The sequence below is a fragment of the Temnothorax longispinosus genome, chromosome 5, assembly GCF_030848805.1.
Source record: "Temnothorax longispinosus isolate EJ_2023e chromosome 5, Tlon_JGU_v1, whole genome shotgun sequence".
NCBI lineage: Eukaryota > Metazoa > Arthropoda > Insecta > Hymenoptera > Formicidae > Temnothorax > Temnothorax longispinosus.
The window spans coordinates 20283020-20310035 of NC_092362.1; the positions used below are offsets into that span (position 1 = coordinate 20283020).

The window sequence follows — 27016 nt, forward strand, 5'->3', positions numbered from 1 at the left end:
TAAAGATTATATATGTATGCAATTGTAATATGTAAAAGATGGAGATTTAACATGAAATGAAAGATGCTGTATCTCTCAATTCTATGATAATGATAACGACGCGCAAAAGAATATATATAGCGTCCTTAAGAAATAACATTTCTAATTCAGGTTTAACGATGTACACAACATGCGTCATATGGCTCGCTTTCGTACCTTTGTATTACGGTACCGGAAGCAACGTCGCACTAAGAATTACCTCGATGTCTGTAACAATCAGTCTTTCTGCATCCGTAACGGTGGTTTGCCTCTTCAGTCCAAAGGTAAAGCTGACACTTTGAAATATCTGAAAATGTTTGTGTTTAAAACGTGTGATTAAATGCTCAATTATTGCAACTCTATTGAAATTTCAAGCGCGCTCAGTGATCATACGTAATGGCAAATCAAATCGAATTTGGATTAATATAATCGCGGTGTATTTAGAAATTTTAAGAAGCTAAATATTTACACTCGCCTTAATAGTTTTCTCAAAATATACGTTAGATGAAAAAACGGATTTAAAAAAATGCATTTTAGCTTATATAATTTATCGCAAAGGAATTCACGCATTATTATTTATATGTGCAGCTGTATATTATTTTAATCCGGCCCGAGAGAAACGTACGTCCGACTGTGAGGGCAGGAAGACCCAACCCGACGAAAAGTTCGGCGATAACTGTTACAAATGCCTCGAGTATGATGGGACCGGTGACGGCGACGACGGTTCTGACAGCCGCTACTTGCGACCAGAATAAAGCCATCAAGAAACATATCGCGTCCACCATGGACTGCTCCACTCAAAGCGAATGTAAATACGGTCCCCGAGCTCTCTGTTCAATTCTCAGATAATTTGATTATCATTTTAACGTGTTCTTTATTTTCTTCATTTACATATTACGTTCTACAAATCATGTACAGCTCCCTCGCGTTTTTGTTCGCAGATTACGAAATGGAATTGAAAGAACGGAAAAACGGGGAGTCGCTGACGACGTGCATTTCGCGATCAACGCAAACGACTGCCAACGAGAAGGAATTTGTGACCGTCGTGACGAGTAATAAAAAATCACCGGACGTAATCGTGTCCGCGAGTAACATGGAATCAATAAATAGCACAACGACGAAACGACTCAACAGCAATGCGAGGATAGGCAATGGACCGCTTTCTCAAAGCGACGTCTCCTTGTAGCGGAAGGTAGAACTGTCAATGGAATTAACTGTTAGTTTAAAACCGATCTCGAAGAATCCCGTTACCGTTTGATTTATTCCATTGTATACTGTATGTATATACGACTAGATCTGCACCGACGCATTTCTCAACATAACGAGGTAGATAATTAGATAAAATACTGAAAATTATTTTGAAAATTATTTTCAAGCAATTTATCGTCAGACGCCCCTCGTCAGGGTCCGACAGCAAAATGACAACAACCAGACGCCAATTTGTCGGGTAACGCGTACTTAAAATTATCCGTACTATTAGATTAGAGTTGAGTGAATCTGAAGTAGAAGAAATTTATTATATACGTATTGTACGACGTGTCGAAAATATGTATATCCTGAGATGCATGATATATGCGTTACAAACTTATAATCGTAAGTTACATGTAAGACGACAAATAAACATAAATGAGCGTACAATGAAAGAGTATTAGAGTTAAAGATTGTTTTATTACTTTATATAATTATATAATAATAATTGTATACATTAATGCATGCAATTATTATTATATATTTATATTAAGTAATATATAATGTACACTTAATATAATTATATTAAGTAATAATGTGTGTGTGTGTGTTACCTTATAATTGTATAATAATGCGTGCAACGAAGAAATATGTATAATTTATAGATTTATTATGATATATTTTTCACTACATTCACTTCATCACATTTACTGTTGCTTAATAAATACATAACGTAACTAATTATCAATTCTTTCGGAAAAATTTCCAAAATTATGATTCTAAGGAAAACAAAAGTCATATTAATTTCGCTCTCATTTAACGAATAAAATAGGTAGATATTTAATATTATGTGGTTTTTATCTTCTACCCTTTTATCAAAATGTTTATTAACATTGTAAATTTAAAATTCTTATTCGTTTTTTTTTTATTTCAAATTATTACTTAATTTTCATTTTCATTAAATTATATTGTAAGATATTAGTCGTTGTTAAAGATACATATCTTTAAAAAAATCTCTGATTCAATATTTCCCGTAAATGGCCACATCTCGATATTTACATAATTTCGACATTTCTTGCCGTCTAATATGCCTAGTCATAAAAATATAGATGTTTAAATATAATTTATCAACAAAAATTATCCTGTTTGAAACAGAAGTAATATCTTTTAACATATATGTATGAACGTAAATATTTAAAAGTACTTTCATTTATTAGATAATAAATTCGTAAATTTTCTAAGAAAAATTAGCATTTAAGCGTAATGTTCATATTGCTATACACGTTACATTTAATTATTGTAAATATATATTTGTAAATATGTAAACTTAGGAGTGAATCTAACATAATGTATACTTCACGCGTTGTTTAATATTAAATAAAATGTATTTTAGAAATATTAGGCTAATATTATGATATTAAATTTATTGATTAGGAACATTTTCTGCAAACTATAGGAATTGCTCTTCGTAGAAAGAATATGTGCAAATTGCGTAGTATTATAACCCGCAATTTTGTAGTAGCGCAAATTTGATTTTGCAAAACGTATAATTCTTGTCATTATCAGAATATAATTAAATATATTATAGAACAGGATTCTTATTGACGATATGGTGGAAGACTGTATTTTATGTAAGACTAGATATATTCCATTCGTGTTAAACATATCGTCTCTAGATTTAAAAAAAACTACTTTATATTTTGCTGCGAAAATTTTTCAACACTGCATTCGATTATTTACAATTGCCATCAATTTATCTGTGATTTGTTTGTATACGTGTCAAAAGAAACGTACTTAATCAATTGATGCATACTTGTAAATAATTATCACTATGCTTGAAGTATTTCAAATTCTCTGTATATGTACGGACATTAACATGAAAGTACAGCTATGTTAAATTGTGCTTCTTCAAAATATAACGCGTGTCAATTTTTTTATTTTTGTCATTAGGCTTATATAGATAAGCCTGATATTCACTGCACAATTTAGTATATACGTACATTTAAATCGTTCGTTATATACGTAAAATTTATAATTTTAATAGTAAAAAAACCGTAATATTAAACTAGGAAAGTATTGAGAAAGAGAGAATAAAATTTAGCATTCGCATAATATCGTATTGAGAAAATTTTTCAATGTACATTTGTTGTACACTTTACTTAAACAATAACTTAACACATTCACTGCCCACGTGCCTGAGATAGACTCTGTCTCGATGTGAAGATTTCGCTGCAACAGTCACTATGTAAAAATGACAATTAGTTACTTCTTTTAACTGTTTTAATTAGTCTTTTTGTGTTACGCATATAACGGTTTAGAAACTGATCATAGAGCCGCAGATCCGATACGCGGGCAATGGATATGTTAAGATTGATAAAAATCTAAATTATATATGTAAAAGCCAATATGCGGGAAAATGTCGACGTTCCTCGACAAGTATTCATAGTTATACGTACGCATGTACATATATAAATACACTATAAAGGTGGATAATTGTACATATGCGTATATAATAACGTATATAAATAAGAATTTATCGTGGCTCGTATGGAATTTAATTATAATATCCTGTTATGACAAAACCGCATGAGTGATTATGCGACGTATAAATTCCAAAATGCAATGCAAAAACACACAATGTCAAAAATAACATATATTATATATACGTTTCACGCGATTTGAAGATATTTTAAATACATTATAAATTAAAATAGAAAGGAGATAGTAATAGCGTGATGTACTCATCAAAATGAAAGTTGCAAAATAAAATCGACGATGTAATTGCTGCGTACCATTTCTCTTTTCTAAGACAAATTTTTGTGGAGAAAAGAAAAACACTTTAGTCAGCATGATTTTATTTTTCTTAATGCGGCTTACAATAAGTATAAGACAATTCAAAGATATCATTTCTTTTTAAAAGCTACAAAGATTACAGAAGAAATGTTTTTTCTAACATTAAAATCACAGAAGATAAGAGAAAAGGAGAAAAAAAGGAAAAGAGAAAGAGACAGAGTATCCAAACGACTTGGTATGCCACAAGGGGTTTCACCTAATTCATTCTCGGCTATTCCCAACTTGTCCCATCGACCATTAGTGAATCAGTAGCAGATCCTGAAAATCCCGATTAGACGTATGATTGATGACTTGTATTTCAAACTATAAAAGTATGTGTGTATATGTGTATGTGTGTATATATATATATATACACAACATATAATATAAGAATACGTATATTATATATATATAGAATGAAAATAAAATACCGAGATTGTACAATTGTAACTTCTAACATAAAATTCGCTTACATAATTGACATCACTTACATAATTTGTCTCCACAATTTGTAAATAAATATAAGACAAAAAAATGCGTCATAGAAAATGCATTTACATCACGAATCAGAAAAGATTGAATGTAAATTCGAACATGGGAAATTTTAATTGAATGTATAAGAGCACACAAATACCTCATAACAAATATCTTATTTAAAAAATACAGTCTTATGTCGTCCTATAATATTGCAACCTACAAACATTTGTGCAATTTTTTAAAACCTAACACGTTTTCTAGCAGCTTACTTGATAAACGTAAAGGAGAGAGAGAAAGAGGCATTAAGGGTATAAAAAAATAGAAAAAGCCTCGCTAAAATATATTATCTTTTTATTCGAGTAGCAATTACAACGCTTTAACGGACGACTGACATTTTTCTTTGCTAAGCTACATCTGTGGCATACCTTTACAATTTTCTTTTGAATATACAAGTTTCTTGAAACGATCTCCCCGACTAGTTACGCATTGTTTCGTCAGTAAATCGTTTAGCGACTACAAATCCTTACGAAACGAGAATCTGTAAAGTCTGAACGCAAACAGTACGAACGGTACTATCGTTGGAAGTACACGTAAGCCAACTCGTCACAATGGGCATACCGTTTTATGTGATAACTGGCAATGGGTAGGCACGTATGCATTGATAAATATATGCAATACACGTTGCATTATTTATCAAATTCATCTAGACAATCGTCAAATCCTAATTAAATTCTTCACGCCCTACAAACACAAAATATGATGTCTTTGGTCTACAAAAATAAACAGGTATATTACAAGAATATTCAAGCTTACCTACAAAATTATCTTTGTCACAAAGAAAAGATTCATTGTTTTTTTTTGTTTTTTTTTTAATGCTCGATGTAAAGACAATCATCACATATACCTCGTTACGTATACCTCGTACATATTATTACTTTCAATGTAAATAAATAAACAATCAATTCCGTGAATAACTGCTAAATTTTACGCTAACAACAGTACTGAAATAGCTTATACAGCAAATACTAATCGTGATGTTCAAAATAATCACAGTAAAAGTAATATGAAATCTACCGCTCTTTCTACATTTTTCGCTAAATATTTGCAGTTATTAAAGTGGAAATTTATATACTCAAAAGTTGGTTTTTTTAAAAAAGTTTGTTATATTGATGTGTGTGTCAATAAATTAATCTTACAAATGTATTTTGATAAGAAAAGGTACTCTTGATTTTATTCATTATTATAACATCGAGTCCACAAATGTCACAAAATCGAGTACTCTTACATATTTGATGTATACAATTCGATGCTATATACTTAGAACACTTTGTATAAAATATTATTTCCCTACTTTGCTCTAAAAGTCTCTAAAAACTCAATATTTCAAATACATAAAGGATTCTCGATTCGGCATTTGGATTATACTTTATATATAATTAATAAATTCGTTTCAATATTACCCTTCTCATTCATAATACTTTTCATTCATCATTCATTTCATAATCTAAAAAAAAAGTCTTTCATAATCTAAAAAAAAACACAAGAATGTTCGATATTTTTTCCATACATACGTTCCAATTCAATTTTAATACTCGCAATTTAGCCACGATTTATAACACATTCAAAAGTGTATAATATTCGACTCAACGAACGGATGAACGATGAAAAAAAATATGCATTGCGCAAGAAACTATTGAGTTTATGTCTTCCAAAACTTACCACTGACTTTGATACATTTGACTTTCTGTAACTTCTTCTTTTCTGACAGTACCGGCAAGGCTTCTCTACTCGCTTCGCTTCCTCCTGCGCCAGAACTACCACCAGCCATATCAGCCTCTTGAATGCCTCCGCCTCCCGCTTGAGCCGCGAGGGATTTCTTTATATTAGTAATCTAAAAGGCAACAGAAAAGAAATGTCACATTTATTATACACATGATTAATCTTTTAACGATAAAACAAATAAAGAAACAAGAAAAGAGAAGGACATATAACTCACGTCTCTTTGTATTCTTTCTTTATGATAAGTAGCTTTTTGTTTTTCAATATTAGCTCTAGATATTTGCTGCTCGATACAGGATAAAACTGTATCGCACGCTTCGCCCCAGGCGGCTAACGTCTCTGCTACTACGCCGGTATCACCTGGCCGGACGTCTCGTCCTAAACCGGCATAATCCACTTCTAGCTGTGAATTTTTCTGATCTAATTTTCCATGGATTATATCGGCGTATATAGCTTCGATAATCAAGTCCTCTAGATCCCTGACATTCTTTATGTCGAGCTCCTCCAACAACACCGAGTAGGGTATACATTTGTTTTTCGTAGCCAGAGTGACAATTGTGAGGTGCTGAAGCTTCTTTTTTTGCGTAGGAGTTAACTCTAACACTTTCTCTTTATTTTCCAGATAATCTTTATAGGTGCCGTATGCAAATAGATTCAAGGTATTCCAATACTGGACGTAAGGTCCGTTTTCTAATTCTTTAATGTTCGGCATGTCCAATAATTCGCCAAAGACATGTACGCCGGGCGTCTCGACGGCTTGCCTTATGAGCTCTATGGCGGCGGCGCCTTTCGCAGTTTTTGCAAGCAGCACGAACTGCTCCAAAGGATTATTAGCTGATTTTTCAGTGGTGTTTCCACCTGTCATGGTGACTCCTAATAAATAATATTTATGAATCAAAGAAATCTCGTGCGCGAATAAACGGTATACCACAAAATATGTATATGTACAGTTAATGACGATAGATAAAATCGCCAATAGACTAAACTGGAAAAAAAAGACTTCCTTTCTTCTTAACAAAGCTTTGGTAAACAGAACGCTCGTACGATCGTCTGGGGCCGACCGGAGAGGTTAGGAAACCAGATTCGACGCGTCCGTCCAGTTATTGCGCGCGTCAGCGACGATCGAAGGCACGTCGTGGAACGTAAACGCGTGATAATAACGTGAGAAACTCACTCGTTCGCTATCGACAGCGGTGCTACGGATTACGGACACCAAAGCTAATCGAAATTTCTCTTCGGCACTGTCAAGCTCGAAACGGTCGAAACGATGTGAGAATGTGTGAGAAACGCCAGAATATGGAGCATGAAGCCTCAGCCGCGGGCCACGGGCCGCTCCGATCGCGCGCGCATGCGTAAATCGCGACCGGGTGCACCTGCACTGCAGTACTGCACTGACTGCACCCTGCGGCGAGATGTGATGTGTGAACTGCTCCATGTAGTGGAAAGCGGTTTGAGGTTAGGTCCCGTTCGAACCGCGACACATGAATTATCGATTAGACGTCTTTCGCATTTAGCGCGGCCAAAACAATACCGCGGCCGATCGCGCGCGTCCGGATGCAACGATGGTGGAGAACGGACCGGCGTGCCGTAGGTTAAGTACCCCCGTTGACGTTGTGCCGCCAGTGAACGACATCCGCGAGCAACACTGACTCGAGACGGCTGAAGATGAGCCGGCTATGGAACTACCTGGTATTTCAGGCATGGATGTCCTACCTGATGGCGGCCGGGCTGCTGGTCTTCACCAGCGGCTTCCTCCTCAATCGCGTCTCCCGGCCGGAGCGTGCCGAATGCGCGCGGTGTACGGCGGCCAGCGGCGATTGCGACACGGCGGGCATTCTCCAGGACACGGAGCGCGCCGCCAAGGTATGCCTCGAGCGCAGAGCGCGGGTCGTGCTCCTGATCGTTGACGCCTTGAAGTACGAGTTCGCCGAGTGGCACGACGACACCGCCGCCGTCTCCTCCTACCATCGCAACAAATTGCCCGTGATTCACGAGCTACTGCAGAAACATCCGTCGCACTCTCGGCTGTACAGATTCATGGCTGATCCACCCACCACGACGATGCAGCGCCTAAAGGGCCTGACAACGGGCTCCCTACCCACTTTCATAGAGGTGGGCTCAAACTTCGCCTCGGAGTACATCCAGGAAGACAATCTCATTGACCAAAACGCCGCCGGGGGTATCGTTTTCATGGGGGACGACACGTGGACCAATCTATTCCCGGATAAATTTATGAGGCAGTTCCCGTCGCCGTCGTTCAACGTCTGGGATCTGGACAGCGTGGACAAGGACGTTCAGTATCGCATCTTCTTTGAGATGAAGAAGAAGGACTGGTCGCTATTGATAGCGCACACCCTCGGGGTTGATCACTGCGGGCACAAACACGGCACGCAGCATCCAGAAATGACGAGGAAATTGAATGATACGAATACGCTTATAAAGGAGATTGTAGCGTCTCTCGAGAAGGACATGATGCTTTTCGTTGTTGGAGATCACGGTATGACTGAGACAGGAGATCACGGTGGTGACAGTCCCAACGAAGTGGAGGCCGCGATGTTCGTTTACTCGACGACTCCGCTGCTGAAGGGATTTGCGATCAATGACGACGATAGCGTAAATCAAATTGATCTCGTTCCCACCCTGGCGTCGATTCTCGGCACGCCGATTCCCTTTTCCAATTTAGGATCCGTAATACTCGATTGTTTGCCAAGTAGAGTGGAGGAGATGGCTGCCGGTCAATTATTATATCCGTTGCATTCTCTGTGGAAGAACATTGCCCAAACGAAGAAGTACATAGAGATATATTCCGCGGATACGTACTTGTTTTCGAAAGAGCAGCTGCAGCATTTGCATTATATATACAGTCTTCTCTCGGAGCGAGTTAAGCAAGTTGACAGCTTTGAAAAACTAGAAGCTTTTATTCGGGACACCAAAGGCTATTTTAAGTTGTTGAAGGACACGTGTTCGGAAGTATGGGTCCAATTTGATTCCGGACTAATTTCCAAGGGTTTACTTTTGATGTTTTGTTCCTTGTTTTTCTTCTACCTCTTCATCACCGGTATCCCTGAGAGTCGTATGTGTGATATATTTAAATCTTCATTTTTGCAATGCGCTATCATAGCAAATTTAATTACCGCGGCAATTACCACGTGTTTGTTTCTGTTAAATATTTTAGAGGAATTGAGAAATACAACGTTTTTCGTCACTGGCGCGGTTTCTGTTGGTCTACTGGTCATAGTGATCGCTCAAAATTGGGATGTCATATCGATGTGCTGGTACGATCATCGTCGAATCAAGCTGTTGACCTATGTAGCGAGGATAATACTTCTTCTAACGGTATGCGGGCTTTTCTCCAACAGTTACATAGTTGAAGAAGACAAAGTCTTATCGTTCCTGTTCGTTACGCTCGTTTGCCTGCTCATATTTGACCTGAGAAAGAACGATCCCGATAGTACTTCCGAGAGGAAGACAAGATTTACTTCAAAACCAATCAAAACAAATTTTAGGACACTCGTGCTAATTATCGGTTTACTAGCGTGTGCCTCGGTGAGGCTGTCGCATTATTTCTGGCGTTGTAGAGAGGAGCATCTACAACGGGAATGTTCTATATTTGCAACCGGCAAAGTTGGCTGGTCAACAGTGCCGAATAACTGGGAGCGCGCGCTACTCGCCGTTCTACTCGCTTCAGTCATCCTGGCGTCATACGTGGTGATAGTTAGATTATGGTTGCAAAGTTGTGGAAATCTCACGGGCTTTGCCCCCAGCGTCATGATAGGACAGTACTGTCCGGTTATCGTAAGCGTTTGCATGGGTTGCTACTGGATTCTGCAAAAGTTCCCGAAGTTTGTCAAGCCGAAACTCTCGTTGTCCTGGGAGATCAATACGCTACCTAATGTGGTTTACTTCTTCTGCGCCCTCGCGATCCTCGTCCTCTACTATCGTCCGCTTAGTATATACTTGCTGCCAAAGAAGAAGGAATCCATCGACGTCTACCGTGATGAAAACATAGTGCCTCGACTATTCGAAAAGATAAAAGACTCCATTTCCCGCAAACGAATAGATACCGATGAGCTCCCGGTCATTTATGGTTTCGGAACTGCCTACAGCGCTGCATTTATCTCGTTAAGCGTATTTCTCACACTTTTGTACGCATTATTGCTGGGAGATATTCTATCGCCTGGTACATTTTTGATGTTCATAACGTGCGCTTGCGTATTGGGTTTGTCCGCGATAGAAAGATACAAAAATGCTAATAGTATTTGTAAGTGTACACAAGAATCTTTATATTATCTATACAGTTGGGTTTTTAATATTTCTAATGTTTTATATATTATTGCAGCTGAGCTAGTTGACGTATCGATGCCTGTGTTACTTTGCTGGTTTTTACTAGCTGAATATTTCTTTTATGGGACTGGCCATCAGGCAACGTTTCCTACCATTCACTGGCATGCTGCCTTTGTAGGAACTGGCGGTCACTTTTATGGAAACTTAGTGTCGGCAATTTTAATCGGTGAGTATATTAATATCGCCGAGTTAAAATCTCTACTGGTTATAATTTTCTGACGAAACGATTTTCAGGTATTAATACATTTGGATCGCATATTATACTGGGTGCAACGTTACCACTATTAGTGGTCGTGCCATTTACATTGCATCGGATATTCCCGAAGTTTCTCAAGGCCAAGTTTTTCGATGATATAAAGAGGGGCGAACTTCTCCTGTTCGAACAAGATTCTGCTTTTCACGCTGCAATTTTCGCGATTGCGGGGAAATACACGATGCTTCACGGAATTCGGGTATGTTGCGTGAGATGTACAACATTTAAATCGTTTCTTCTCTAACATGAATTTACCCAAATATATATGTATCGTCGTTATTTATTTTCTAGACTTTCGGCAGCATGCTCGCGGCGACTATACACTGTCGGCATTTAATGGTTTGGAAAATATTCGCGCCAAAGCTAATATTCGAGGGATTAGGATTCCTGGTAACATTGGGTAGTATACTAGCATCGTTTTACATGGTATTTCGTATTGATCAACAAATGGAATATCTTATCACTAGAGTCACTAAAAGCAGATGATAGTGACTCATCCTTAAGGGAGTATAGTACAATCGATAGCAAAGTACCAAAGTCGTTAAGAATACTTCGCTTTTGCGACGAATCCGAAAGTGGCTCGTTACTTACGAATATATAGATCGTATCTCTAGTAATTCGAATTATTAAGAACGGGCAACATACAAGTCTATACTTACCGATACTGCCAGTATTTCCACAATTTTGTATGAAAGTGTAACAAGGGTAAAAACGAAATCAGGTATATCTAGCAAGTATTATAAATAACATTTTTCGTACCGAAGTAAAGAAACTTCTTGTCTCTCCACTTCTTCGAGTTGATATTAATGTTAGTCAATAATGTACCTACACACTCTTATAGAACGCTATGTCGCGTAACCAAACTGTGATGCTTCCTAACACACTAACACTACCCTGCGTGCAATGCATTGCTGATTGACGAACAAAGCAACGCACTTGATGCAGGATTGCGTCCGTGTGTCGCGGTCTGTCTGCGCGACTGATGGGCACATCAGCGTATTACTGCTATTATTAGAATATGATTACGTAGAGAATAGATTAAATATTGTCAAAAAGAGCATTCACCTTCCATATCCTTCGGTACATATACATAGAAAAAGTACTGTGTATTGTGGTTGATGAAAAAACGAACGGTACAATAAATCCGGCATTTTAGATTCATTCTTTGTACTACATATATCTCGATTATGTATCGCGGATAATTTTAAATAATTCTGTAACATTGCCGTTTCCTTTTTATCTTCTTTCGCCAAATATATTTTATTGGAAATAGTCGATTAATATCGTACACGTTCACTTACACGTTTTATAATATTTTTAAAAGATTTCTTATATTGAAGACTAATTGTGATTGTAATATAGAGTGAAAGAAATACTCCTGCTGGCGAGTGGCCTAATGGTGGTTATGATGCTGCCTACGATCTTGATAATCATTCTCATGATACTGCATCCAGTCAGCCCATTTGTTCGAGTTTCCGTAAGCGTTAGGTCCCTGCGACAGACGAACAGATGCCCGCGATATTCATAATTCAGAGACATTTTGCACGTACTTAATTGTAATTAATACTTTGAAAGCCTGGAGCTTGAGAGTTAGGCAATTTAGGCATTTGAATCTGAAAAAAATCAGATTATTATATTTTATAGTTTCGTGCGGGTGTTACTCGATTAAATAGAGAACAAAGAGATCTTCGGCGAAAAATGTTAGGTAATTACATAACTTTCTGTTCTTCGTTTCGAATGCAATAATTTTGTACATAGGCTTCCAAGGTATTATAGCGCGTTATATGTTACTACATAAAATTGTATATATGCACATTGCTTTTCATTAAATTATCGAATGACTAATTTACTGTTTTGTTGTTTATAATATTTAATTTTATTTTATTGGTGAAGTCAAATAAGTAAATAGATGCACATAGAGTTTTTAAGGATAGATTTAAGGAATGGTGAAGCACATTAGGAATCGTCTCTGATACAAACATATTTCTTTTTTTATACTACTGGTTTGGAGAGAGATTTCTATACATTTTATAAACATTGTCACATTCATAGATTAAAAAAAGGAAGTAAATGCAAACCGTCGGCGTTAACAATAACAAAATATTAGTCCAAGATAATAATAACATATAATCATTATATAATAATAATAACTGAACCATTAAGAAGAGAATGATATAAATTGATTAATTATATTGTGCTATTAACATAACAATTACTGAATATCACTACAAATTATTTATGGAATTTTAGAACTGTAATTATAATTTGCAGAATTTTCTAAATCTTTTTCTTCGTTCCAAGATAATTTTTATTATGAATTATTATATTAAACTGCAACATATACGAATTATTAAAAATTTTAATGAAAAATACTGTGTATGAAAGCTGTACATACTTTTATAATTAACGACTCAAATTTCCTTTCTCTTGATGTTTCAGTTAATTATTACTAAAATTATTCGTCTTTTAAAATAAAATCTCACTTACCAGCAACTTGATTCCTCCTCCTTGATGCCCAGGTGTAGAACCTCCTCCTGCTTGTACAGATTCCACCGAACCTGCAGGTAGACTCTGATAGCCTTGATGCATCTGCATTTGTACGCCTCTCGTGTATTGTCTATGATCACGCTGATCATTATCGTTTTCATATCCGTAGTATGGTAGCAAATCATCGTCTACTTGTCGTTTTACAGCGGGCGCCGAATTCTCCGGATAAGACACCCAGAAAGATGTTGGTCCTTTGGGCAAAGCTCTGCTCATTATAGAATTTTCTTTGACGGGACTTGCTGGATAAGAAGCTGGATAAGAAGCCGAATAGGGAGCCTGAGTTGCAATTTCCATAGCGGATATTTTCTTCAGAATGGCGTTCAAGAGAGTGCTGTTAATCGGTGAAGCGGCAACTGCAGCGTTAGCTAATGGGACCTTCGGCAATTCCGGATTATTCGGAGTACTAGCATTAGTTGCTATTGCACTTTTCGCGACCACGCTGATGTTCCTTTGCAAGTCCGTCAGCATATCGAATACTTGACTGAGTACAGTCATTCTCTGCTGAAATGGAAGCGTTGGATCTATTGTCGGTTTCGCAAAGGGAAATATGCTAGAGAAAGGTTTAAAAGACTTCTTCGGAGCGGCGGCAGCTGCCGAAGCCTTCTCGTACGCGATTAGATCATTCAAAGTCGCCAACATATCGCCTTTTAAATCACCAAGCTCCGATAGTATTGTATCAACGATTGCATCTTTAGCGGCTGCGATGGACGACGCATCATCCAAGGATCTTGTGATTTTGTCCGGTGAAATGTCGTCAGGTTTTAAAGACCTCATAAAATCGCTTTTTGTGTCCGAACCATCGCTTGCTTCTGACGCGGTTACATTTATACTGTCGAATAATTTGTCCAGAAAATCCGACACCTTCTGGGTATACTCGGTTGGGCCAGGAATTACGGAAGATGGTATCCAGAAGCTGGGTGGTACAATAGTGCTTTTCGGCGCAGGTACTTCGGTTGTCGTTGCCGGAGTGCTAGTGGCAAGATTTTTGAAGAGCGTATCCAGAAATTCTGATTTCTTCGAGATGATTGCGCTCGGGTCCACCACTGGCCCGAAAGAACTACTTGGTCCGAAATTTGGTGCAAAAGGCCCGCCTGGTCCAAAAGGTCCACCTGGCCCGAAAGGTCCGAACATTCCTGGCAAGTATTCCTTTGGTACATCAGCGGCTGGTTTGGTTGCCGACATACTTTCTACTATCTTTGGATAAGATGATGAGCCTGGAATAGTATTAATGCTGTCTGCAGAAGAAGGCGTTTCTATGCTTCTTCTTCTACGTGAGAAAGATGCTTTATCCATAAAATCGGGCAGCATTTCTGGCGATGAAAACGGCGTGATAGGTCCGAATTTTGGACCCATTGGACTCATCGGACCCATCGAACCCATTGGGCCAAACTTTGGGGCAAACGGACCAAACATACCGCGTTTATACATACCGCTACTGTCGATCATTTTTCCTTTACCATCTTGTAGTATGTCTCGTTTATTAAATAATGCATTTGCACTATCAGCGTTATCTAGAGACGGTCCACTTGCGCCATATGGTATGATCGGCTTGGTATCTGCCATGTTATACGCAACTGGTCCTAAACCGCCGAACAAATTACTCAGCATATCTGTTTTTTTAGAAATAAATGCCTTCGGGTCGACGAACTTTGGCATGAACGGAGATTTTGGCATATAGGGTACGGATATCGTGTCTATTCCTCCTGGAGGTCCGAGAGCTCGCGAATAAACTACGAATTCCAAAATAATGATTGGTACGAGATCTAATCGTATCTTTTACATAATAAGACATTAATAAATTAAAAATAATTAACAAGAAATCTTTGTATATAAAATTGGATTTAAAATCATTAAATTTTTATTTTTTTATACCTGTTTCGTAATCTTAAATTTTTGAAATAGAAAATAATTAACAAATATAAGTTCTTATTATTATTTACAATTTAGTTTTCTATTTTACATTTGACATTTCAAATTATTTGAATTTAGATTTAGGAGAGATATCTCGAAGAAATCTAATTTTTCTGAATGAATACTTAGCAAAATTCTTTTTAAATATAACAGAATAATAAAAAGAATACATTACCAGGTTTGGATACAAAGTTTGTCCATGGTGCTCCGGGTGGAAGTGCCAGAGTTAAACTGGCAACGAATGCCAACAGGCAGGTAGAAAGTAAAAGTGCTTTCTGTCGGGGCATTGTACTAAGTAACGTGGTCTATGCTGTGTGAACTCCCTTTTATAATAATCATTGATCAATAATCCTTGCAAAGTCTCTAGGATTATCCGCACGGAGAATGCTGCGGTCCGAGTTCCGCAACGGAGCCTCATTAAAATAATCCACTCGCCACATGTAGAACTTGCAGTTGTGTATTTTAATTAGCCGATGGTAATTTCCTCTTGGAGAAATGCGATTTCCTTTTGAAGAGTGTAAGTATGTCTATTTTAAACAGTGGAGATAAAATGCATGCTTTCTTTAAAGGAGAATAAAAGTCTAAAAATGAGAGAACTGCGTTTACTTAAAAAAAAACTGCGGCTATATTATAGATTAATTTTTTCCTTTCCAACTTATTGAGTCACACGTTTTTTTTGTACACTATGTATATAAGTAGCGCATTCTATGGATGCAATCGGATTTTTATCGTTTTACAAATGAGTCGTGTATATTGCATTCGTCATCTGTTTTCAATAATGGAAATACTTCAATTATTTCACGAATACTTTATTTTGACTCATCGAATTTAGTAGGATACCTAAGGTCGTGAATAATTTGTCACTCTCTTTGCAACATAAGTCCTTTATATTATCATGAGTATGGACAATTTTGAGCAGCGTGAGTAATATACTTTAATATAGCTATCTAGAATTAAAAATAATAGCTATATAGATTGTGGTTGTCAATTCCATTTATTATATCATATGTATTTATATGATTATATTTATTTTGGTCAAATAATATTTTACAGTTCTATAAACAGAAATAATTAGCTATTTAATAAATATATAGAATTAGATTTTATTCTTTTAAAGATATATTAAAACATAACAAAATTATTATAAAATGTAAGAGATTAATTTTTAGTTTTAATGAAGAAATTAATTAAAAATATATATTCCTTAACTAGAGAGTACAAATGACACTGATACCATTGCATCAGCAATAGATCTTTCATCGTTATATTCAGCCATACAACACGATTGTGAAGGAGACAATCTTTCGAAAATAATCATGCAATTACTGCACATGTATCAACCAAAAGATGGTATTAAAGCATATGAACGTGTGCTAAGAAAAGTCAAAGGTATACTCGAAGATTGTGGTTTCCAAAAAAAGCAGTTACTGCTTTCAATGATACCTTCTCCAAACAATATACCAGATCACACAATTAAAGAAGTGTTTCGTACAACCACAGGTTTTATTAAACTCAATCTGCAGGAAAAGTAAGCTCTTTTTGTGGTACATTTTTATTATTATATAATTTTATACCTCATACTATTACATCAGCAGCAATACGTTTCAAAATATATTTGATACTAAAAACGTGGACAGAATAATGGATAGTGTTTCATCACCAAAGCAAAGTTCTTTAAACGATAAAAATGCGTTGAATTTTAAGTCGCCTCTTTCCGAAGCTTTTCCTTTTCGAGGTTTTTCCGAGAGCGAAATTTCTATGATTCCCAGTCATGTAAAAAATGTAATTTATTTATATAACATATGTGATTTTTTACTTAGAAATTATAGCTATTAGTTAAAATTCTATATTATATATTAATCAACAGGCGGATTCATCGAGTCATCATTTAAACGATAATCCAAAGAATTGGCAGGAGAGAAATAATAAACATCAAGTATCGTCTTATCGACAATATCTGCTTAATAAGAAATATTGTGTACCTGCTAGAATTAATATGTATAATACGATTGGTGAATCACACCTTTGTCACTCGTCTCAGACGGGATATCAGGTCTGTGCATAAAAAGAGATAAATAAATAAATAAAGATGAGTGAAATAAACTCTAATGTAACTTACAAGGCATTAATAAATTTTAGGATACACGCTCTACAAAAATGTGTAATAAAACTGAGATAAATTTGTGGCAAAATAAAATTCCTCAACAATTTAATGACGTTAAATACGAAGATGCATTTAATAAAGATAAAAAGTCTGGTATTTCACATACAATAATCGATGTTGGACAAGATGCAACAATGAAGCAGACAATTAAAAATGATATACATAAAATGGATGTGTGTTGCGACGAAGATCAGGACATTATCATAAATGTATTAGACAAGACGAATTTTAGTTTAAGTTAAAGTATTTCTAGAAGTAAAATTAAATTAATTAAATTCTACAGGCAGACGATTTCTTACCAACAGCACGTGATAGACTTAAAACGAGCCTAAACAATTTTTTAAAACGAGCGCAAGAAGGAATTTTCATCGGTAATATTATGCATTTTATCGATTTATTTAATATATATATATTAATTATAGTTAACGTACAAATTTATAAAAGTAATTTTTAATATATACAGAATTATCGGCCTTTCCACGCATCAGGTCGCATCCACAGGTGGGCTCCTTGAATATGGTACATTTCACATCAAAAGAACTAAAATCTGGAACACCATCAAAAGTTTTAGAACAAGATTTTACATCTAATGTCTCAAATAGCGATAGCAACAGCTGTTTACTTTTAAAACAGCAAAATACAAAAATTAACACAGAAAAAGATCAGAAAAAATTAGCTGGAAGGACAAGACAAAAAGTTAATACTCATGATAATGGATTGCAAAAGAAATGCAACTCTCATGAATTTAATAAAGTAACTGAACTGCAATTACAACAAAATAATTTAGATCACGATACAGAAAAGAAAGCGACTACATTCGAATGCAAAGAAAAAAATATGCAAGAATCAGGACATGGGTAAATGTGTGTTTATTCTATTGAATATTTTAATCGTACACAATGCTAATATAATAATAAAACGATTTTTAATACAGATGCGAAATGATAGAATCAAAATCAGATAATGTAAATTCAGATAACAATTTTCAAGCTCGCTCAATGTTTCAACTAGCTGCATACAAGAAACAATATTATGACACGTTGTTGAGTGTTCAGAGAGCGAAAGGTAACATATTCTGTTAAATAATCCTCAGACCTGTTTTGTAGTGTACTTTGTGTGGAACATAATAAATCATAATGATTAATTAGGCATAAAAAGTGTCAAATATTGATTACTTAAATTTTATTACAGTTGCAATATCGAATTCTTTAGCGTCTTCCTCGGGTCATTTAACAGCCTATGATGATCCGTATTATTCGAATTACATGTGCCAGCAGCAACACCTGCTTCACCAACAGCGTCATTCGACGGCGAGACCACAATTTTCGACGTGTCCGGCGGATCTATCCGGATTATCGAACGTATACTGTAATCAGTACAGTTGGACGAGATCCGTCTGTAAATATTTATTACTGAAGCAGTTAAGACTTCAACGGCAGGTAAGAAGATATAGAGACGTAAGATTATTCTGGAACACGTTTACTTACCGCATATCGTTACAGACTTCGCCTCTGCCCGCCCGAAATCAAAGGTAAGCTGTTCATGTGTTCAACAACTGAAGTATATATCGGAAATATGATTTTTATGTTCAACACTGGAGTCATTTTTATGTGATATTTTCTCGGCTTCTTCATTCTTCAAGCAGCTGGATTCATCGCTATGTCGAACATATGTATCCTTATTCCTCTATGCTAAGCGGAAGCGATGGAACTAAGTATTGCGTACGTCGTAAAAACTTGGAAGAAATAGTTGGAAAATTGAAGGAAACTGAACGCAATAATTCCAACAATTGAGCGATTCCCCTACATTAGTTCGATGAGAAGTTCCATTGAAGTTGCACACGCAAATAATATTATTCTTCTTTAATTTCTACGCGAGATTTTTTGATACTTTGCAGAATTGACGGTAACGATAATATAACAGTAGCGATAAAAATGTTGAAAATTCACGTAATTGTAGATTGACATTATGTATAGAAGCTCGATAAGCTGAATTTTATTCTAAATGTTTATCTTTTGCATTAGCTTTGCCTTCGCGTTGAAAATAATTATTTTGCATTAACTATGGAAAAATCGTTATCACATATAACGATTTATACATACTATTCTTGTTAGACATTTGGTTCCTTATAAGGCGTTTAACAGATCGCGCAACGATTTTGATAATTCCGTTTGTATTTCGGACGTTTGCGTGACAATGGTTCTTCAATGGCATATACGCAGAATATAATGTTACAATTAGCTGTCGCCAATCAAACTGCGCGTTTAACGCATTTACTAACAAATGTACACATTGTTCTGTCCAAGTAATATTATACAAGGTTCACTCTGACTAGACTTGTGATATATTGTTAAGTAACATACACAATCACACGCACAACTCCGCACAGTCAATAGTGTATAATACTCGCTGTTCATTTACCCCTAGATGTACAAAATAACATTTAAAAGAATACGTGATAATGCTATAACTTAGGTGTTACGTGACTCATGAATCATTTATTGTCCAGATCATTCGCTATCAGCTCGACAAATCGCCAAGATGCTATGTCGCATGATATCTACGTCATACTTGATAATCTGTCCAGCCGTTTTATTTACTCGTATTCATTTTCAGACTTTCTGCAAAGACATTCGACTCACGATTCGCCTAACAATCCTATAATACGTCGCTACAATTTGATGTTCACTATAATTATTGGCAGCATCACATTATTCATTCACATGTAACTAAATATAAATACAATGACACTATATAGGTATATATATCAATACTCGAATACATTCACATAAATATTAAAACACATGAGAAATATTCAAATGAGACGAACACTTCGTATTTGGGCCATGTAACGCGTTACATGTGTGTCTATCATTTAGCGAATAAGGAATTAGGCCAGTTAAATTATTCAGTTAGAAGAATTAAAACGAATTGACAGGAATTTATTATGTGAAATTAAATTTCTAATTTTCGATATCGATAATATAAATACATTTTTTTAATTAATAAAATATTCATTAATATACTTGTTTTAACTACAATGATTTTTCCTATCAATTCCTTTTAGTTCGCCCGATTTTTAAAGGACTCAGGTCATATATAGATTTGGATTGTCATGCTATCACTACAGATCATTGTCAATCGAGTTTAACATATAAAGAAATCTGCGTCTATTAATCGTAATCGAAATTTATTGCCTGAATGATAATTTAGTCATACAAATTCTAAGGAAACAGTGCTTTTCATGTATCACAAACATACTGCTATTTATTATATTAACTTCGTTGAAGCAAATGATAGTCGCGAATATCGAAGTAGTCAAGTGATAGTTTAATCTTTATTGTAATAATAATAATGACTTTAATCCATTAGCTGTTCCTTATCTCATAATATTATTTGACAAATCATATTTTTTAATTCTTCCTAAAAAATTTGAGAATTATAGCATTTAAAAATCTATTATTATTACAAATAACAATATGGAATGTGAAATAAAATGATATGAAGCTATATGCGCATATTCGACTTACAGATCATAAAATTACAAGCCTTGGATGTAAAGTCATTAAGAGAATCGGTGTTACATTACATTCAAAGAGCATTATATTTCCTCTGGCAGTGTTTGTACACTTTGATTTAGTTCAAGGCTAATTGCCTTATTACGCCAAGTGACATTTTATTCGATCAGTTACTCTTAACATAGCATTATTTATTTCGCGATAATCACTCTTTCAATTCTCAGCGTACCAAGAATGAATCATATACAGAAGAGTTACACATTATTTCTTATATCCAACAAAACGAGTTATAACACCATCGATATTTGCCACAACGAAGCTGCTGTATTATATGCTATTTTCTCTTTATGAATCTATATGAACACGCATTTCTCTTACACTATTAATTGATTTAAGGTCGACGCATTAAAGTTCGATAAATGTGTATTTTATTTTGTGTTTATACTCGCGGCATCGTATCAAAAGACAAAATAGCTGTTGCCAGACAAAATAGTTGTCTTACTCAAGATTAGCTAACATGTTTATATTTATTCGATCGTATAATGGTCGTGATACATTAAACGAAAAAGAAACGAGATATCAGAGGAATTCTAAAGACTATGTGATGCTATTATATATTAAGAAATTCAATGGAATTATCAATCAGGAAACAAGCGCTCAACAGTTTTCTTCTAAGATGAATTGTACTTCTAACACGATATGTATGTACTAAAAAATACTTTGCTCTTAAATTTGATGGATTATTAAGAAGATATAATTGTACAAAAAAGTGCTTGACTAGAGTTGACTAGACTTTCTCGTTAAAGTAAAAGATTAATATAATTAACACAATAAAATAATACTGTTCGTTTAATAATTTTAAAACTACGTAAGATACTTGTAAATGATGCGTACAGGAACAGGGACGGATTATTCTCTTTTAATACTTAACTCAATCAGCAAAAACCTATTAGTTTCTATATTGATGTATGTGAAAATATTTAACTAAGACTTGATAGAAAATAACTAATTATCAACATTATATTTCTTGAAATTAGTATTATTTAATTTGGGTATATTATAATTCAAAGAAAACTTGTGTGATTTAAGTGATTAGTAAATCCGTCCTTGTGCAAGAATGATACTGTTGTAATATAATGAGCACATTTCAGAGTGTGAGCTAATTGGAATAATACAATGAATAATTGTTCCACGCATACTATTCTGTTCATACGGGAACTAATGCCAAACCGATCTTCCAATGCAAAGAATACTGATTAAGTCTTATAATTTTATTATGAGTCAATAAAAAATTCTCCCTATATGGAATTACTTTTAGCATTTTCCTCAAAACGTGCTTTAATAAAAATTTAAAATTCTATAAGGCCATTGTGTGAAGTATACGTTTAAAGGTATTGTCATTGCAAAATAAAATATGATTTTAATATTATGTTGCTGGTTATTAACAAGCTTTCGATCATAGCTTAATTAAAACTTGAAATAAAATAAAATCTAATTGAGAAATGTAGAAAGTTATTCTAATTTTGCGTACCTACAATCTTTTTATTTATTAAAAGTTTTATTAAAAGCATCGTTTTCAAGTATTTATAACTTCAACTTAAATTTTCCCCTGCACTAATCATAACATAGTTTTTTAAGCATTTTTAAATAACCAATATGTTTAATTATATTATCAATTTAATTAAAAAAATCTTATACTTGTGTTTCAAAAATTGGCAATTGCAGATAAATTTAAAAATAGACAAATTACAGTCGCGATTTGCAATTGCAACTGCCGTTCTTTGTATGTAGGATTGATAGAAAGATCGGTCTAGCTGCATTTTACTATATGTACGTATATAATCCTTTCAAGGTTTAATATATACACTTTCATCTTAAACTATAGGCGATTTCTCCTTGCATGTACTAAATGCTTTTTCAAGTATGCATGGAGCTCAAAATATGTTGGCATCAAAATATGATAGAAATAATTAGTCAAATATATATTAGTGTTACGTGCTATATAGTGGTCTTATACTTACAAAATCCCATTAAAACTTACTTTAGATTTATTATTTGGTACACGATTGGAATGAAGTGGCATTATTTGCTTATCAAAGTTGGGCAGTCTGGTTTTGTGTGATGCAAAACGTCAGGACCCGAACAACTAAAGAGAACCTATTCTCTTGGCAGCAAAATGTACAAGGCAGCAATAATTTTATACAAGATTTTAAATCTTTGGACACAATTTTGTCCTGCAAAATTCGATAGCGACGAACTTGATGAGTCCGGGCTACGATCTATTTCACCTGTTACATATATACGAAATATAGTAATCTATATATTTTACGTTAACATCTCAAATCACATCAAACTTCAAACACAGTTGAAAACACAGATACAACATATAAAACCAAAATATAGTTATTATTTTAGTCACTATGCATTATTTAATACCGAACAGAATACCGAATGTGTTAAAATCAGACGACCGTATGCAAACAAGAGATATGAAATTTCAATTAGATAATAGGTACCAATTACTGTTGCAATTTAATAAAAGAAAAATGTTCAACGTGAAGTATATAGATGTACTTAGTTTGTAAAAAATTTCGTTATGTCACAAACTGTTCACAGAAACTGCTCGGTGGAACAAGTTTATTTTTTACCTAAAGTGTGTGTGCTTCGTATTTCACAAAACGTTCAGGTTCAGGCAAAGCTGTAAGGATCGATAGTTTTGCTAGAACAAGGTTGAACATCATCTGGTGGTGGACGCCACTGTCCGGGCCACATGGCGTTACGAACCACATTCGTATCAGTAGTTTCTTCTATACCGTTGCTAGACGTACAATCCGCCTCCCAGTTTCGGAGGCCGTTTCGAGTCACTCGATTAATCGATCTAGCCTCGTTCATTTCACAACAATTCTGTGCGTCATTGTTCACTGGCGTTCGCCTAGCTTTACTTTTAATTTGCGTAGTACCACTATTCCTACGTTCGGCGTCGGACCACGGCTGAGATTGCTCCACTGCAGACTGTAGAGGTAACTTTCGCGGCACTCGCCTAGTCTTGGCTTCCTCAGCAGTAACACGGCTGGCATCGACTTTACTACTACCTGGCGCGTTTCCGTCACCAGTTGAACTACTGTCACCCTCTTTTCTTCGTCTTCTCCGTCTCCTCTCAATCTCAGTATCCTCCCGTTGAGTATCTTCGTTATTCGCGTGTGTTTCTAAAATATGTTGCTTGGCTGTAGCCCAGTGGTCCTTTCTATTGGCGCCTTGTTTAAATTTCTCGTGATTGCTACCGCGATGGCCACCGTTACTAGTGTTCGTGTCACTGTCCGCGTTGCGTTTCTTCGATTGCTGATTTTTCACGGCCCACGAAGCCGGTCTCTTAGGACTACGTTCCTTCAAAGTTACCTGCATTTTAGATTATGTTTACACCGTGATTAATAGCTGACACTTGCGCCATAAAACAAACAGATTATTTACCCCAGAGGAAGAAGAATTGTCAACGGGTTTGTAAAGTTGCGTCGGGGTATGACTACGAGAATCTTGACCTTTACAACTTGATCCATTACGACAATGTATCCAGGACAGTAAAAACGCTAAGAGAGCACAGAAAAGTCCCACTACTGCCGCAGCAGTCAGTTGAGAACGTGTGCGTTTTGGTACCCAACCTCCACTGTGGTATTCCCATATTGTACATGCTATTAATGCGCTACTCGCAGCATATGACAAGCCTATGCCAGTGAATACTATAGCATTCTAGAAAAAAAAAATAAACTCTTACACGTAACAGGATCAACTATATCTAGTCATATCTAAATAATTACACAAATAATTTCTGAAACATACATGTGTTATAACAAAATATTACTTACCAGCTTAGCCCAATTTAAAGGAAGGATGTAAATGACATGCGAAATATCAAGGAAGAGAAGGGCTGCAGTGACCAAGAAACAGAAAACAGCTACAAAGATCATGAATCGTAAACGATCTGCTAAAGGCAGCATAAAAATGCTGACCTTGGCAGTGCCAGAACTGCATAAAGTTGCCAAACAAGCTGCAGAGGATATCTACGAAATGCGCTCATTAATGTATCTATAAACTTTAGTGGCACAAACTTTGAGTTTGTCATACATCAAATATTTTCTACATAAAAGTGATTTTACACTCACAAGTAATAAAAGTCTAACAACACCCGTAGGCGTTTTAAGATGTCCTTGTATGTCACAGTAAATAACGACGTGGCTTGCGCGAGACCAAGGCATGGCGTTCGATGAGCCAGGTCTATGATCACTATTACCATAGTGACCATGATAATTAGCATGCGAATCCCAAGAATGGACTGTCGAATGCACCCCTGGCGAATCCAGCTCTGACGATTGGGAGCTGATTCGCCCCCCTGTCCTACTGCCTGCTATTGATACAATATCAAAACCATGTATACATTCGTATATGCAGTTAGGTAGGCATAATTTTCAAGTAAATAAAACAAGTGAGGCAAGGCAGCTAGAGTTTTAATGTTATTTCAATATTATAGAAAACAACTGTGAAGCATTTATTGACATAGTCCAGCGTTTTAATTTTGTAAACAAGATTCCATATGTAAATTATATTAAATAACAAACATTTAGTTGAAACCTTGTACATACCAATCTCGAAGTCTTGAATGTCTTCGGGTTTAGAATATATGGCAGGTGGTGGTTCCAGATCGCGTATCTCTTCTAGAAGAAGCACCTCTATTTCCTCGGCTGCGTATAAGTCCGAGACCGAGCGAATAGGATAATGCCGAGTCTCGCTCATTACTTAGGTGCGCTCGCTCATTTACTCCTTCCTGCCTGCTGTCGTATCTTTCTGTTTGACTTGCCAATGACCACCATTCGTTGCCTAATCGATTCGATAACAAGTCCATTCGTCTATCAGCCATCCTCTGTACACACCGTGTGCCATTTCTACCTTTGCAGGTAACAGTGCTCCCCCGCCCTCAGGCCATACACCTATAAAAATAAGAGAAATTTTAAACTAATTTAGAATAAACAGTTTAAAATTTATAAAATTAATATTATGAGAAAAAAAACAGAAATATTACAGCTACACAGATATTTAATACACATTCTCATCAACCTTTGTTACATTAAAATATTAGAATATAACTTTATACAAGACACATCATATGCCAATAGTAACAAGTCAGAAAGCAAACCATTTCTAATCATTTATATCTCTAATGCAATATTACATATGTTTCATCATTGGAAATCGGCAAATCAGTACAAGCGTGTACAAGAAATTTCGTAAACAAGCGTGTTACTGACAAGCACATGACGTTTGTTTAACGCTAATGTCTTGTGTGGCGGCTGACGCACGAGAGATCGAGGCGCGAGCGAGCATTTAATTCGATCGCGCGGACGAAAGGTTCGACTCGCGACGCGCACCGCTGGAGCATCGAGATTACTTCAACGGAGATTTATTTCTCCGTGACGAATCGTGTTTTCCCGACCAAATCGCTCGGGATCCACATGTTGCCCAAAGTCCATTCTCGCGTCGCCTGGACGTGCCGCCGTGTCGGGAAAATTGTCGCCTTCGAAGGGGGAGAGTCGCGGGGCACGTACCTCGAATTTACGCCCGTCGATCGCGACGCGAAAGATCACATCTTTCTGAGATTTTTCACGTAGCCGAGCTCGCTGGCCGTCCAACGGGTAGCCGCCATTGCCTTTTTGCTTGGTTTTTGCCCATGGTCCGCGTCCGTCACGACGACCTAGAAACAACAGATGGGGCAACCTGTGTCCTGTGTGTGTCTCTCTTTCTCTCTCTCTCTCTTTTTATTCATTGACAAAAAAATGGTCACGGGCATTGTTTGCGACGAGAGGATCGTTTCCACGTTTGAGGAATTATTTCCTCGTCGAGAAAACCGCCCGGCGATCAAATCATGAGTTCACAGGATGTCTTGTAAATGATTAGAGAGGTTATTATGATGTGGCAACTTAACCTATTCCCTAGGTA

At 36.0% G+C, this 27016-nt stretch overlaps 6 protein-coding genes across 17 annotated transcripts in view; 3 read left to right on the forward strand and 3 right to left on the reverse strand.

Annotated features, from left to right (window-relative positions):
* The window catches only part of Glurb (metabotropic glutamate receptor B), a 121814-nt gene extending 118066 nt beyond the window's left edge, over positions 1 to 3748 (forward strand). For all 7 annotated transcript variants that reach the window (XM_071779223.1, XM_071779224.1, XM_071779225.1 and 4 more), the window contains 3 exons: positions 151 to 302; positions 607 to 826; positions 960 to 3748. In XM_071779223.1, coding sequence (XP_071635324.1) covers positions 151 to 302; positions 607 to 826; positions 960 to 1204 — 617 coding nt within the window. In that variant the 3' untranslated portion in view covers positions 1205 to 3748. The remainder of the gene's footprint in view (positions 1 to 150; positions 303 to 606; positions 827 to 959) is intronic.
* A 71-nt stretch (positions 3749 to 3819) lies between these two features.
* On the reverse strand, positions 3820 to 7629 carry Csn7 (COP9 signalosome subunit 7). 6 transcript variants are annotated; one of them, XR_011732199.1, is made up of 4 exons: positions 6512 to 7628; positions 6235 to 6406; positions 5329 to 5449; positions 4850 to 5256 (listed from the first exon to the last, which is right to left on the reverse strand). XR_011732199.1 is itself a non-coding variant. In XM_071779234.1 (3 exons), the coding sequence occupies exons 1-3, from the start codon at positions 7157 to 7159 to the stop codon at positions 4271 to 4273; spliced, it is 867 nt and encodes a 288-aa protein (XP_071635335.1). In that variant the 5' UTR covers positions 7160 to 7629; the 3' UTR covers positions 3820 to 4270. The 6 variants fall into 6 exon arrangements, 5 of the variants coding, with proteins under 5 accessions (XP_071635335.1, XP_071635336.1, XP_071635337.1 ...); XM_071779234.1 differs by lacking the exons at positions 4850 to 5256; positions 5329 to 5449 and adding an exon at positions 3820 to 4317 and having other exon boundaries at positions 6512 to 7629; XM_071779235.1 differs by having other exon boundaries at positions 4850 to 5449.
* A 78-nt stretch (positions 7630 to 7707) lies between these two features.
* Pig-o (phosphatidylinositol glycan anchor biosynthesis class O) lies at positions 7708 to 11678 on the forward strand. Its single transcript, XM_071779230.1, has 4 exons — positions 7708 to 10555; positions 10634 to 10804; positions 10873 to 11090; positions 11183 to 11678. Exons 1-4 carry the CDS (start codon positions 7960 to 7962, stop codon positions 11375 to 11377), a joined length of 3180 nt encoding a protein of 1059 aa, XP_071635331.1. The 5' UTR covers positions 7708 to 7959; the 3' UTR covers positions 11378 to 11678.
* A 441-nt stretch (positions 11679 to 12119) lies between these two features.
* On the reverse strand, positions 12120 to 15650 carry LOC139813634 (uncharacterized). The gene is made up of 3 exons (XM_071779231.1): positions 15525 to 15650; positions 13379 to 15168; positions 12120 to 12383 (listed from the first exon to the last, which is right to left on the reverse strand). Exons 1-3 carry the CDS (start codon positions 15634 to 15636, stop codon positions 12285 to 12287), a joined length of 2001 nt encoding a protein of 666 aa, XP_071635332.1. The 5' UTR covers positions 15637 to 15650; the 3' UTR covers positions 12120 to 12284.
* A 2238-nt stretch (positions 15651 to 17888) lies between these two features.
* LOC139813637 (uncharacterized) lies at positions 17889 to 27010 on the reverse strand. Its single transcript, XM_071779239.1, has 4 exons — positions 26626 to 27010; positions 25666 to 26010; positions 25189 to 25430; positions 17889 to 18060 (listed from the first exon to the last, which is right to left on the reverse strand). Exons 2-4 carry the CDS (start codon positions 25814 to 25816, stop codon positions 18040 to 18042), a joined length of 414 nt encoding a protein of 137 aa, XP_071635340.1. The 5' UTR covers positions 25817 to 26010; positions 26626 to 27010; the 3' UTR covers positions 17889 to 18039.
* On the forward strand, positions 18779 to 19306 carry LOC139813638 (uncharacterized). Its single transcript, XM_071779240.1, has 3 exons — positions 18779 to 18952; positions 19016 to 19044; positions 19156 to 19306. Exons 1-3 carry the CDS (start codon positions 18779 to 18781, stop codon positions 19304 to 19306), a joined length of 354 nt encoding a protein of 117 aa, XP_071635341.1.
* Positions 27011 to 27016: the final 6 nt, after the last annotated feature.